General features: G+C 39.4%; 2 protein-coding genes across 2 annotated transcripts; both read left to right on the top strand.

Annotated features, from left to right (window-relative positions):
• Window positions 1–893: 893 nt before the first annotated feature.
• On the top strand, window positions 894–5,165 carry fbxl18 (F-box and leucine-rich repeat protein 18; the record flags this gene model as incomplete). Its single annotated transcript, XM_079264818.1, has 7 exons — window positions 894–1,024; window positions 1,566–1,763; window positions 2,003–2,352; window positions 2,952–3,087; window positions 3,176–4,254; window positions 4,702–4,920; window positions 5,009–5,165. Exons 1-7 carry the CDS (start codon window positions 1,004–1,006, stop codon window positions 5,163–5,165), a joined length of 2,160 nt encoding a protein of 719 aa, XP_079120944.1. The 5' UTR covers window positions 894–1,003.
• A 768-nt stretch (window positions 5,166–5,933) lies between these two features.
• ptcd1 (pentatricopeptide repeat domain 1) lies at window positions 5,934–12,267 on the top strand. Its single transcript, XM_079264470.1, has 8 exons — window positions 5,934–6,479; window positions 6,561–6,701; window positions 6,823–7,041; window positions 7,117–7,218; window positions 8,231–8,884; window positions 10,021–10,137; window positions 10,975–11,157; window positions 11,379–12,267. The coding sequence occupies exons 1-8, from the start codon at window positions 5,973–5,975 to the stop codon at window positions 11,640–11,642; spliced, it is 2,187 nt and encodes a 728-aa protein (XP_079120596.1). The 5' UTR covers window positions 5,934–5,972; the 3' UTR covers window positions 11,643–12,267.
• The last annotated feature ends 833 nt before the right edge of the window (window positions 12,268–13,100 follow it).

A 13,100-nucleotide genomic window follows, 5' to 3' on the forward strand; every position in this document is an offset into this window, starting at 1 on the left:
AGTAGATATTTTCATTTAAATTTCTCAGTCTATTTGACGCAAACAGACCGAGTAAAATTGTTTACAAAAGTAAAGTGGGTGCTATGGGGCGGTCAGTCTCTTTCAATATTACCGCTATTAATCAATTACTTTGTTACTAGTTTGTTTTTTTTAAAAGGGCTGATATGCTGTATTAGTTTCACGACAAGTGAGAAATGTTTTTCAATAATAATAATATTTTTTTTAAAAACAAAAAAAAACCATAAAACGCAGATAAAGACAAGTGTAACGTCTGCTGGCGTTATGCAAAAATGAAGAATAACACGAAGCTCTTCAACGACTTATTTAATCAACCACATTTTAGCAGCCCCTCTCACAGCATCCTTTTAATACACGGGGTTTCCTCCCAGATGCATTCAATGACCGTACCCAACATGGGAAACCTCAATCATCACAACAAGATTTTATTTATTTATTGCGTAATATTGTATCTCCAGCTGATAGTCTTGTGCTCAAAGTGTGCAATACTAACACTAAACCAGCACAGCCCTTGACCTGAGCTTTTTACATTGGGGCCAACTTATTTTAGATGGGTTAGAAATAGATATAATGAATCTTGAATCTCGTTCACGTGTCCCTTCGACCCGAGTTGCAAGGTTGAGAGCTCAGGACTTCACATTGAGTTGGTTCAATTCTGCAGTTTCTGAAAAACTGTTTATTGCAAAAAAAAAAAAAAAAAAGAAAAGAAAAACAAACAAACAAACAAAAAAAGGTTCACCGTACAAACCAGTTATTTATTGGCAAATTTAATACATACATTTTCTTTTATCATTTTATTTTCCTCACCGGAAAGAAGTTATTCCGTTGTCTAAATACTTCCCACTTGTGCAACATCGTATATCATCCGGGTAGCTGCCGATCGCCCAACGGTCTGGGGTTGAGGGTAAAGCGGGTTTAATGGGGCATGGAGTGAGCAAATAATCATTTAAAATTCCTCCTATCACTAATCGGGGTTGTGTGGGATATGGACGGACAGATAAAACAAGTAAGTTTACTGAAAAACCTCCCCAAAACGTGTATTGTTTCGGTACCTCGAAACAATACACGGTCAACTCAATTTAATAGCTTCAAGGCCTGGTCCAGTTCTGTAAACCTATTAAACTAACTTTAATTAAAACAGATATGAAGAATAATGCAATGCTATTTTGATGTCTCCCTTTAAAAACTAGATCTAGACATAACTAGATATTAATTTATCTCGTGATATGATTCATTGTATGTGTCAGAATAATTGTCATTAGTAATTCTTCCCTCTTTGCTTAAAAAGGCCCAAAATTAAAGAGTTACCTTTTATTACGTCGTAAAACAAGTACACTCATCCACTGCAAAGACTAATGTTGTATTTAGCATTTTAATAGAAGTGATCATAACCCACCCCACTTATTCTTTTTCTTGCGTAATATTGTCAACAACCCCCCACCCACCCTTCGTTCACTTATTGATGAAATAAAACATTAGTAACATCTTGATAATCCTATGATGAACTCAAAATACCTAATTCAGACTGGCTTTGTTGTCTGTCTCAGGCTGTATCTGATGAGGACACAATGTCTTCCACCTCTGTCGGGATGTCGGATTTGTCTGACGAGATCCTCCTGTGTATCCTCCGTCATGTCCCAGTGTGTGACCTGCTGGCAAATGTGGCAAAGGTGTGCCAAAAGTTGAACACACTATGCAGAGACAAAACCCTGCTGACTAATGTCAGATTGTCTGAAGAATATCAGGTAAAGGAGCAGGAAAATAACTCATTAATCTTTTGTTTGAAATGTGTTTTTTCAAACAAACTGGAAATATCTGTTCTTCATTGGTTTATTAAGTACGCATGCAATTTTTAGAATACATCCAAACATTTCTTTAACTTTAAAATGGTCATTTAACTTTTGTAAAACACAGCATGATAGGTAACCATGTTTCAGAAAGTTGATGAATGAACATTCAAAATGCATATCTTCATTTATTTCAGGCTGATGATCAGTTGGTCCGTCATGTACTGAAGCAGCTGGCCAATCATGTGCAGTCTCTCAGCCTGAACGGCTGCTATTGGCTGTCTGGTTCCGCTTTGGAGCATCTTGCACGCTGCAGAGGAGTGACGCATCTGGATGTAACCGGCTGTCGCCTCACCTCTCTTTGCCTGTCACGCCTCCTCTCCTCCCTGTCTTCACTCAGATCCCTTGCTTTTGATGTCAGGCCATGCTTCAACTCTGCTCTGCTTAGTTCAGAGGCAGTGGATTCATTGAGCCGCCTGACGGAGCTTAGACAGACGCTCTTCACACCAAGTTATGGTGTGGTGCCATGCTGTGCCCAACTTCGCAAGTGAGAATCAGTGAGATTGCAGTGATGACTGTTTAGAAGTTTACCTCCAATTTCCCTTACAAAGAACTGTACTCATGTCTGTTTTTTTTAATGCAATTACTGTAATACCACTTGTGACATTTTTATCTTATGTAATGTCAAATCATCTGTTCAGTATACTTGACTGGTTAATGTTAGGCTCAGTAAAATGATAAAAGTAGCATCAGTTGCTTGGTTTGAGACAGTAATTAATAAACAGCGATGTATTGGTTATTTGGGATTCGCTCAACTGAGTTTTAGTAGGATCTCTGAAGTCAGTGAGGACAGAAACGCACTGCACAAAAACACACAAAGGCACAGTCGGATGGGACAAACGGACAAACACATGTAGAGAGAAACACAAATAGAAAAAAATAAGACAAGCATGTCTTAAGGCATGTTTGGGAAAACAAATAGTTAAGATCAAGAAACAGGATTGCAATACAACTTTTAAAATTAATTTGCATTACGTAGCCATGATACATAAATAATACCTCTTCAGTTGTCATGTGTGTGTTTGCTCTTGCGAAAGGAAAACCATGTTGCTTTAGAGTATTTATATATTTTGTCTTTGGTTGTAGGCTGATGTTGCAGTTTGACATCCCTGATGTGACCAGAGAAGGTGTTGGTGTTTGCTGTCAGTTGATGGTTGGCCAGAGCAGTGTGCCGCATTATGAACAGCTGGAGGAGTTCACTGCCAGGCTGGCTCCAGGAGAGGTGAGTTTGTCAGTACTAATGCAAACCAAACACATTTGCACTTGCAGCTGAGACTGTAACTGATGTGTCTATGTCTTGATGGCCACAGGTGAACCAGACATTGCTCCTTCTCTACCTGGCAGTGTTCAGTGTTCACATCCCAAAGCATCTAAGGATTTTCCTTGTGTCGATTCCTGGTCCAAACCCAGCTCACTGGCCCGCAGCCTCCTCCCTGGCACAGAGCTTGGGTCAACGAGGAGACCTGGTGGCCCTGCAGCTCCCTCGGTCCTGGCTGAATTCTATGTCCTTAAAGCGAGCTTTGGAGGGAAACAGCCCCAAGCACCTCAGCTTCAGCCGCTGTCCCGCGTTGTGGCCCCAGGTTTTCCAGTCACTGCTGAATGGAGGAGTCCAAGATGCCACACAGCTGATCAGCCTAAACCTCAGTGGGATTAACCATGTTCCCTACTCTGAGTGCAGGAGTACCGAAGATCAACTGGTTGCCACGACAATGAACCAGTTGGCTGTCACCTGTGCCAACATTAAATGCCTGAACCTGATGCACACCCATTATCATCACGAACACTCACCAGGCCTGGATGGAGAGACACATCTGTGTGCCAGCTTGGGAAAATTTAAGCATTTGCGTGCTCTCACTCTGCCTTCCTGCGCTTTGTCCGACGGTTTGGATACAAATCACAACACAGCGCGCAATATGGCTCCCTCTCTTTTTTTCCAGGGGTTAAAGAAAGCTCCACGTGTGGGCCTCCAAAATTACAAACCCGATTCCGAGTCTTCTCTGTCAGGGGACAGCACCTCAGGACTGGCTCTACTTGTAGCAGGCTGTCCTTTTTTAGAGACCTTTGAGCTCATCGGTCCAGGCTTTGCCTCAGCGCTGCCTCGACTAGAGCCTTGCACTCGTGCCAGCGTGGAGCCTCGGGGTATGTGTGCTTGGGCTCGAGGAGTTGGCGATGCGCACTTAGCAGCACTGGAGGCTTTTGCTAGGTTGCGCTGTGTGACTCTTGCTGGACTTCCTGGAGTTCTTAGAGGAACAGGACTTCTACAGATGGCTAGACAGTGCAGAGACCTGCGAGTGTTGTCCCTAGCCAATCTGGGATCACTGAAAACTATGAACTACACAGCTGCCTTATTGGACACGCTGAAGCAGTGCACACAGCTGCAAGAACTCAGGTTGTAAACTGTATTCCCACAACAAATACATATAGTAACTTTTAAATAGATAGAATATTATTAAAAAATGAACACATACGTTGTTTATTTACAGCTTTCCTATTTTCCAAGCCCAATTTTTTTTGGGGGCGTCTTTTATGAGTTTTATGTAGTGGGTTCTTCAGAACAATTGTACATCACATAATCCCACAAATCTATCTCCTTTTTAAGACACAAACATATAAAAACATCTGTTATCATCTCAGCAAATAATAATTTAGCATGATAACATTTCATGATTTTTCTAAGCAAATTAGAAATGATTTTACCATACAGTTCTAATTGTTCTTTCTTTGACATTGACAATTTTTCAATATACCATGTATGTTGATCAAAACTTCTGTGAACCAGTTTGCATTTTCGTTCATCTCGTTGATTCCATTTTATTGTTTTGTGTTTCTTTTGTAGGTTAGAGCAGCCCTACCTGAACGCCAATGCATCTTTCTTTGAAGCTCTATCCTGCTGCTCTCGTCTGCAGCGTGTCTGCCTTATCTCACGGAGCGGAACCTTTGACCCATCAGCCACAGAGACCTTCATGGAGCACTGTAGCCTAGTCATCATGTGCCATATGTTCATGGGGGGCACTTTGGTAGCTTGTCGTACGCTGCAGAAAACTCTGCTTGAAAGGTCCGTGATTGTTTTAGAAGCAGCAGGTGCACAATATTGCATAGACATTTCCCAGTCTAAATCCATAAATCTGTTTTGTTTCTTTCAGATTTTCAGCTGAGCGCTCCGCTCTCAGCGTGGTCATCTATCCGTTACAACATGAGGACCTACCGTCAGTTATCAGAGGTATTCCTCTAACCCTGCTGGATCGGATAACTTTATTTCAGAGCCACGTGGCACAGCCACCTCATCTATCGCCACTGTGACATCAACAGAACAGTGTGATTACTACTGGAAATAAAATTTAGACTTGAAAGAGACTTAAGTGTCATTTGCTGCTCTCCAAATGTACATCAGATATACTTGTTTACATTTTTACTTGTTTACATTTTACCCACACAATAATTGTCTTTTTTCTTTTACTTTGTTTTGTCTTTTAGTTTTTGTTTAATTTTTTTTTTTTTTTTAAAGAGAAATTTACTTACTTTCAGGCTTTAAAATTTGGTATATTGTTTCAGGACATTTCACAGTTGATGCCAAGTCTGATTTGTAAATGAAGATATAATAAACTCCATTAATATTTTTTAATTATGGCTTGTGTATGAATTTTCTGCTCTGTCGGTACTGTTCTTGAAATAATACAAGAAAATATGAGGTTTCCACCACTGATACAGTACAGTAAACTTGACCCCAACAGGATAGTTATGTTCATGTGGTTCTGTTGTAGGGCCAACAGCAGATCAGACAATAATTTCCTCGACCAGCAGGGGGCAGTATGCGAGTCTGATGACTCAGGAAGAATAATCTATAAAGAAAAAATCGATCAGAGTGCAGTGGAATGGTTTGAGTCCGGTGAGCTTTTTTTTCTTCACAATTTATAAAATGCAGTGAATTTACATAACAATAAGCAATTTGAATACCTACCCCGCATGACCAAGAGCCACAACACAAATCTTTATAATTATGGTTTGGCATCTATTAGTCATGTCTGCACAACTGCACGTCATTGAGGCATCGTGGTTAAGCTTGACATGCTATCTGCGTTCTAGCTACCCTTCAACGAGCTGGCTTTCATGCGTATTTTAGTTTGTGTAAAAAGAAAAAATATGTTATCTCTTGCCTGTAAGTGCACAAGAAACGGGAGCAAAATACCCTTTTCCAGGTTATACACCTGTTCAACAGCGAGAAAGTCGCCCAAAACAGTCAGTCTTACAAGGACTTTAGATTTGTCACAACACAAGCCATGCAGGGTCCTCACACAGACTCCTTGGCAGCTCCTCGCTGGACCCACTGTCAGGTCTGTGTCGGTCTCAGCTTCTTCCAAAGAAGAAGCAGACACGAAGGACTCTTCTTCAGACACACCTGACGATAAAAACTTTGGGTCCATGTCCATGGACATTGCCTCCAGGAGGTCATTCAGGAAAAGCAGCCCACACATCCGAGACCTACGACTCCAAGAAGATACAACAGGAAAGGAAGAGGAAGAAAAGGACCTGAGTAGACCTCAGTGGAGGGTTAGAAGGAGAAATACTCCTTACTGGTATTTCTTACAGTGCAAGAAACTGATCAAAGACAACAAGGTTAGTCTTGAGTAGTTTAATTTTCCTGCTATGTTTCCGTTTCATATTCGCACAAATTTAAACGTGTTTGTTGTCCAACAGCTTCAGGAGGCGTTGGATTTGTTCAGCATAGATATGCTGAAGAGAGAGAGGCTGCAGCCTGAGGAGTACAACTACTCTGTCCTGATTGGAGGCTGTGGTCGAGCAGGACAACTGAAAAGGGCCCTCAGACTTTACAATGAAGTAAACAGAACTAAACCCACCTTATAAACCTCATGTTGTCAGTGCTATTTTTTGACAGACAGACATACATTATTACTGACCCTGCCAATATTATTCAGAATTGTTTGTGCACTTCCTCCAGATGAAGAAACGAGGTCTCACTCCCAAAGATGCAACCTACACTGCGCTCTTCAACGCCTGCGCTGAGTCACCTTCAAAACAAGCAGGTCTTCAGCAAGCTCTGAAACTGGAACAAGAGCTGTGTCGCAAAAACTACCCCCTGAGCACAATTACATACCATGCTCTTCTCAAGACTCACGCCATGACCAACCACCTTCAAGCCTGCATTCATACACTCAGGGTACAACTCCTGCCTACTTCATGTATGAGAGTCTCTCACTGTCATGTCTAATCATGAGTTTCCTTGTGTTTGTAGGAAATGCTGCAGAATGGACATGCCGTAACTCAAGAGACATTTCATTATTTGCTGATGGGCTGCTTGAAGGACAAAGAAAGAGGTTTCAGATTGGCTTTACAGGTAAAAACATTGTTCAGAGACACCGACTACATTAGTGTAGAGTATTTTCATTGGCTTTCAACTAGTGGCAATTGTTTGGTCACTGACCGACTGTACATTGAAATGCAGTCCTGTTCTCTGTTACATAACCAATTCATATTAGTAACTCGGTGGTCCTATGCTAACACACTGGCTGAACTGATAGAAATCTTTTCCAAACTTTTTTTCTTTCATCCTGGTGCAGGTTAATCTTAGTTTCATATATTAAAAGAATGCCTTTCCTAATCTTGTCAGTCTTTTCTGTCCTTGAAACTTGCTTGTGGTTTATACCTCATGTTGAACCATCTAAATTTCCTCTTGTGAAGTCTTCTCTTCATGGTAAGGTTGGATTATATCTCCCTCCTGGAAAAACAATCCTCACATGGCTGTATGTTGTAAAAAAAAAAAATTTCTGAATTATTTTCTTTGTTATTATTGTTACTATTTTCTTCATGAAGGGTCATCATCCACTGATTTGCAACAACTTCCAATTACATGTCACACATAGAATCGATATATAAACTTTTATCCACTCAACTGTACAACTCTATTTAAATTAATTTAGTTTACTCACAATTAAATTTACTTTTGTAAACAGCCAAGCAAATATTTCACTGTTCAAATCTAAGTGTGCAACTCAAGTTGAAATGTTTCTATGACAAGCAGGCTTCCGTGGATATACTGTATTTTTCTAGATCACAAAAAAGCTTAAAGTTATGTTCTCCTTTTAATATATTCTGCAATTTAAACATTGACCCCTCAGGATATTATTTTTCTTTTTATTGTTTTGTTGCATTTTTATTTGACTTGTTTAGGTGGATCAGGTAAACTATCATATCACTGTGTACCAGCTGACATTCTTTGCACTGTCTGATATGACTTCAAAAAATATGCTGTACTGTATGATACAGCTGAGACGCTTTGAAAATATGTTGTATTGTTCCTTTTTTAAAAAAAAAAAAAAAAGCAAACAACTTTTCTATATTTATTCCAGGTGTGGCGCCAGATGTTGCATTCTGGGATCCTTCCTGACTCAAATAACTATAATCTGCTGTTAAGAACTGCCAGAGATTGTGGTATTGGCGATCCTGCCTTGGCCACCAGTATTCTGCTTAGGACCGACTGGGAGAAGAGGAAACCGACAGAAGATGTGTCAGAGGCTAACTGCAAGGATGTAATAGATATTGACCTTCTGGAGAGACAGTTGTTTATCCAGCCTGATCCTTACAGCTGCAGTCAGCAGGACAACAGGTGCAATGCAGAGGATGCCACTCATCTTCAGCTAGTCAGAGAAACAGAGAACATCCCAGTTTCTGCTAACACAGTTGCAGATTCTACACCACCAAGCCTACTGGACCTGTTTGAAGGCAAAAGAGGGGGTGTGGTGTCTCTCAGTTCTGTGGATAAAGTGTCAGACAGGCTTGCCCTCATTGGTGGAGCCAACGGTTTCTTGGAGAAGATGGTCACGAACGGACTCAGTCCGGATCTCAGAACTCTGACTCTGCTGGCCGACACGATGGAGCCGAGCTACCAGTCTCTGCAGTGGCTATTAAAGGTAGCCAAACAACATCAGGTGAAGGTTGATGTTGCGTTTTTTAACTCTGTGATTCGCCGAGCAGCCAGAGCAAGTAACCTGGAGGAAGCAAAGGTAATGGCGTGCACCCAAAAGTAATCTCCACCAACTCATGGTTATGTTCTTGTGTTTATCAGTCTTAAAGTGTTAGTTCACCTTAATTACATAATATATTTTCATACTACTTATAACATATAACCACACGCATAGTGATAATAGTACAACATCATTCCCATCTTTATAATTAATCATAAAACTGGAATCTGTAGTGCAAGGCAGGAGTTTTGGGAACATAGTCATTTTTGTTTTTACGATGGTGGTTTTATGCCTCAGCTGGACTAACTTACACTGGAAACATGACCTGATCCATGCTGGCAAACCTTCAGTCAGCATGAAAGATATCCTTAAAGCATAGGCGTGTCTTACTGTCTTTAAATGAGAACACACACCTTTACTTTGAAACCAGGATTCGTCACTAACACACTCGAGCTTTATATTCTCCTTAAAAATTCTGCCATCACACTCAAAACTACATGCCTTTGTGCAGATAAACTCTGGATTAATGTTGGATTTTACAACTTTGTTCCTGGTTTTAGATTAATTTTAACTTAGATGTTTGATTTTCACTATAGGATGGTGAGGAAGTAGAATGATTTCATATGAATATATAACTTCTTAAATTTGGTATGTTAATACTTTACATTGACCTCACATTTTTTTCCAGAGAAAGTTTTTCTTCCTCTTTGTCTGAACTATAAAACACGATCTGAAGTGAAATATTAATACTTGTAACGCCATCCTTGAGTGACTGATAAAAACATACTATGTCAGCCTAACACACACCTGAATTACAAGTTTAATTTAAATAGCACACTTAGATTGATCTACTTAGTTTATTTCCGCAGTTATCTACTTTAATAAATATTATTTTATTTATGAAATGTAACTTTTTCCACTTTAACTTCAAAATATTCACCTTTAAGTGACGCATCAGGATCTTGATGCTTTCTTTTGTATTTCTTATGTGTCATGTAATAAATTTACTTTAGTTGCCATCTCTTGAAAGCTAAAGTAGCTTTGCTTTGAGCAGTGATGCACATCGTATTATAAGCCTACGCAAATTATACCATTATCTTTTGTTAACCAGATAAATGCTTCAAGTGTCCACACCAGTTAAATGCTTTTCTCTCCTGATTCTGTCTTCTTCCCAGTCTGTGCTGCGTGTGATGCGACAACGCCACATAAATGTGAATGTGCAGACATTTGGATGTCTTGCTTTGGCTTGTGATCAACAGAAGGATGGTCTTCAGCTGCTAAAAGACATGGAGGTGATCAAGAATACATAACTAAAAGCAGATGTTTCGAACAAAACTATTATTACTGTGGGACACTGTGTCCTCCTTTATGCGAGAGAACTTGATAGGTTCACATGGGTCAATTGATAAAGCAACATTATTAATTATAATATATGAGCTATATGCCTCTATTTACTTATTAACTAGAAAAGCACCAAACAGTGATCCGGATCAGCAGCAAAATGAACTCAGTTCTTCCTTTTCACATTTCCAACAACTCCTGAAAGTTTCATGAAAATCCATCTATAACTTTTTGAGTTATCTTGAACACAAACAGATAAACATAACCTCCTTGGCGGAGGTAATAATGACAATCTTTATACAGCTGCTATTTGATGTAGTTATCATTGGCTCTGTAGCGATGATAATTATTGATTTTACTGGTATTATTATTGGTTTTTCATTATTATTGTGATTTTAATATCAGTAACATCACTACAATCAATATTACATACTTAAAATTAGTTATGATGCTCCACAGGACATCAGGGTTTGAGACTCGCCAGTTTCTGATTTAGACTAACTTTTTCCCTTTTTTAAATTGTTAATTTAATAAAGTTATTAGTTTCTTTATTTTAATTTTCTCTGTAAATATATTCTACCTTTGTTACTCGGTTAATTTTTCTTGTGTTTTTCTGTTCCTTGTTTTGCTACTGTCACCTAAACAATTGTTAATGATACAATACATTAAAAAAAAAAAACGTATTCTGGCAGCACATACAGAAGAGTCATAATGAAAGCTAAATCAGTGCAGAGATATCGGAGTAGGCTTATGTTTCCTTTACATGGCTGTTTCTTTGTGTTCTGCAGGTTGTAGGACTGAGACCTAATGTCCACGTGTTCTCCGCTCTAATTGGCCAAGCAACTCGCAGACTTGATTATGTCTACCTGAAAATGATCCTCAAAAGCATGAAAGAAATGAGTGTGTGGCCTAATGAGGTCATCATCAGACAGCTGGAGTTTGCTGCTCAGTATCCTCCCAACTACAACCAGGTCAGAACCCAGTCGAGTGACGGAAAAGGCTACAAATGAATTCTAAACTTAATTCAGTTTAAAATTTCTTTACTTGTTTAAAACCCGTGTCAGCCCACTCCTATGTACCAGTAGCTTTTCATTTCATGTTTCAAAATGTCAAGTTTAAAAGCATGCATGTTGTGTTGCTACTTCCATGAAACCCTTTTTTATCAGTCCCCTGTCTGCTTTCTCAATCCTAGTACAAGTCCAGAAACAACTACCTGATACACATAGATGGCTTCCGTGGTTACTACCAGCAGTGGCTGCGAGAATTGCCTGCTCAAAGCAGTGAGGAACAGCAGTCTGAGCTGCAGTCTGGGGCAGATGGTGCAGCGATGAAAACAGATGTTGCAGATGAGCTAACAGAGGCCCAGAGGAACCAGCGAGCAGCAGCCAGGAGGTATAATTCTAAACACGGGCATAAAGCAAGCCGCCCCATGCAGGCTCTGGAACTGCACACATGAAGCGTCTGCATGCCACCATCCTCTGTTGTTATATTATTAAAAATATGTGTTTCTTGTCAATAAACCACACCCTTTTTGGCTACTAAATTAAGTTTCATTATTAAACATGCGGTTATTAAAAAGTGAACTGCTAGCCTTAAGACTTGGTATAAATTATGAAAAGCAATGACGATCAATCTCTTTTTAAGTCGCTGTTGCTGCTTAAGGCTATACTCTCTTCAGAAATGGCTAATGTTGCTCGGTAGCTTGTCAGCTGTTTAATTATCTACAATATCAATGACAAGGGCACCAGTTGTAGCAGGGCTACCATCGATTTTTTTGTTATGTTAACCATATCCCACACACAGCAGGGCCACAAGACCGAAAAGTTTTCTTTACTCAGAAACTCCCAGCCTCTGTTGATGACACATTCTAAGTCTTGATGGTTATACACTAATGTTGACTCGGGTGCCTCAGGTCCCTTCCTGTATGCTGCTACGGTTTGTGTTGTTTAGTCTTGATATTTTACTGGTCGAATGCAGGTTATTGCACACAATGTAAAGAGTACTTCTTATACAATCTCATATTCATCTGTAATCTAATGAATCATTTTAGAAAGATGTATTTTATCTCATTTTGTTTTACTCACCAGTGTAATTCATTGTTTTAAAATACTTTCTTTCAATAAACAATGTTTTTGAGTTTTAATCATATTCCATGTTCAGCTCACCATGAATTGATTGTAGTGTGGAATTAATTCACACTATACAAAAATGATTTTCTTTAAGGGGCAAAAAGTATTGATATCAGTGTATTAGTGACATTGACAGGAAAAAATATGTATCGCCCACTCCTGGATGGCCCTAAAAGTTTTCTCAAAAGTCTCCTAATCACATGACTCCCTCTCAAGCTTTTCATTTGGATGCAATTCCATAAACATGTCATGTGATTCAAAAACACAAATATTGCCTTGCTGTGGACTGGTAACCTGTCCAGGACCCAGCAGACTTCTTGCAGTTTAAGCTCTATAAAACCTTAGAAAGCTGAGTGACAGAAATGTGATATAAAGTGAACAACCAAGGACAACCTGTGATAGGCTCAGAGTGTAATCTTGTATCTCTGCTTTACTGGAACCAGATTGATCTTTCAGAAATTAGATTATTTAAAGTACCAGCAACACTGATTACATCTTTAATAATATTTTGATTCCTTTTTAGAAGATGGAGAGTGGTAAGCACAAAGGGGGCCTTAAAGGGATTTAATGTGTTTCCACACATGAGCAGGATGATTCAGGTTGTCCTTTGATAAAGTAAGATAAGAATAATATTTTAACCTCATACTAAGTTTGCAAGTTGATTCCAGATGCACCCCAAACCAAAGGATTACTTGTTCTTTTCTGCTTTGGTGCAGGCAGCATCTCTTTAATGAGTGGAAGTAATGTCAGAGAAAGTATTTTTATGAAGCTAAGACTCTCAAACT

The sequence above is a fragment of the Telmatherina bonti genome (assembly GCF_933228915.1).
Source record: "Telmatherina bonti genome assembly, chromosome: 3".
NCBI classification, from domain to species: Eukaryota; Metazoa; Chordata; class Actinopteri; order Atheriniformes; family Telmatherinidae; genus Telmatherina; species Telmatherina bonti.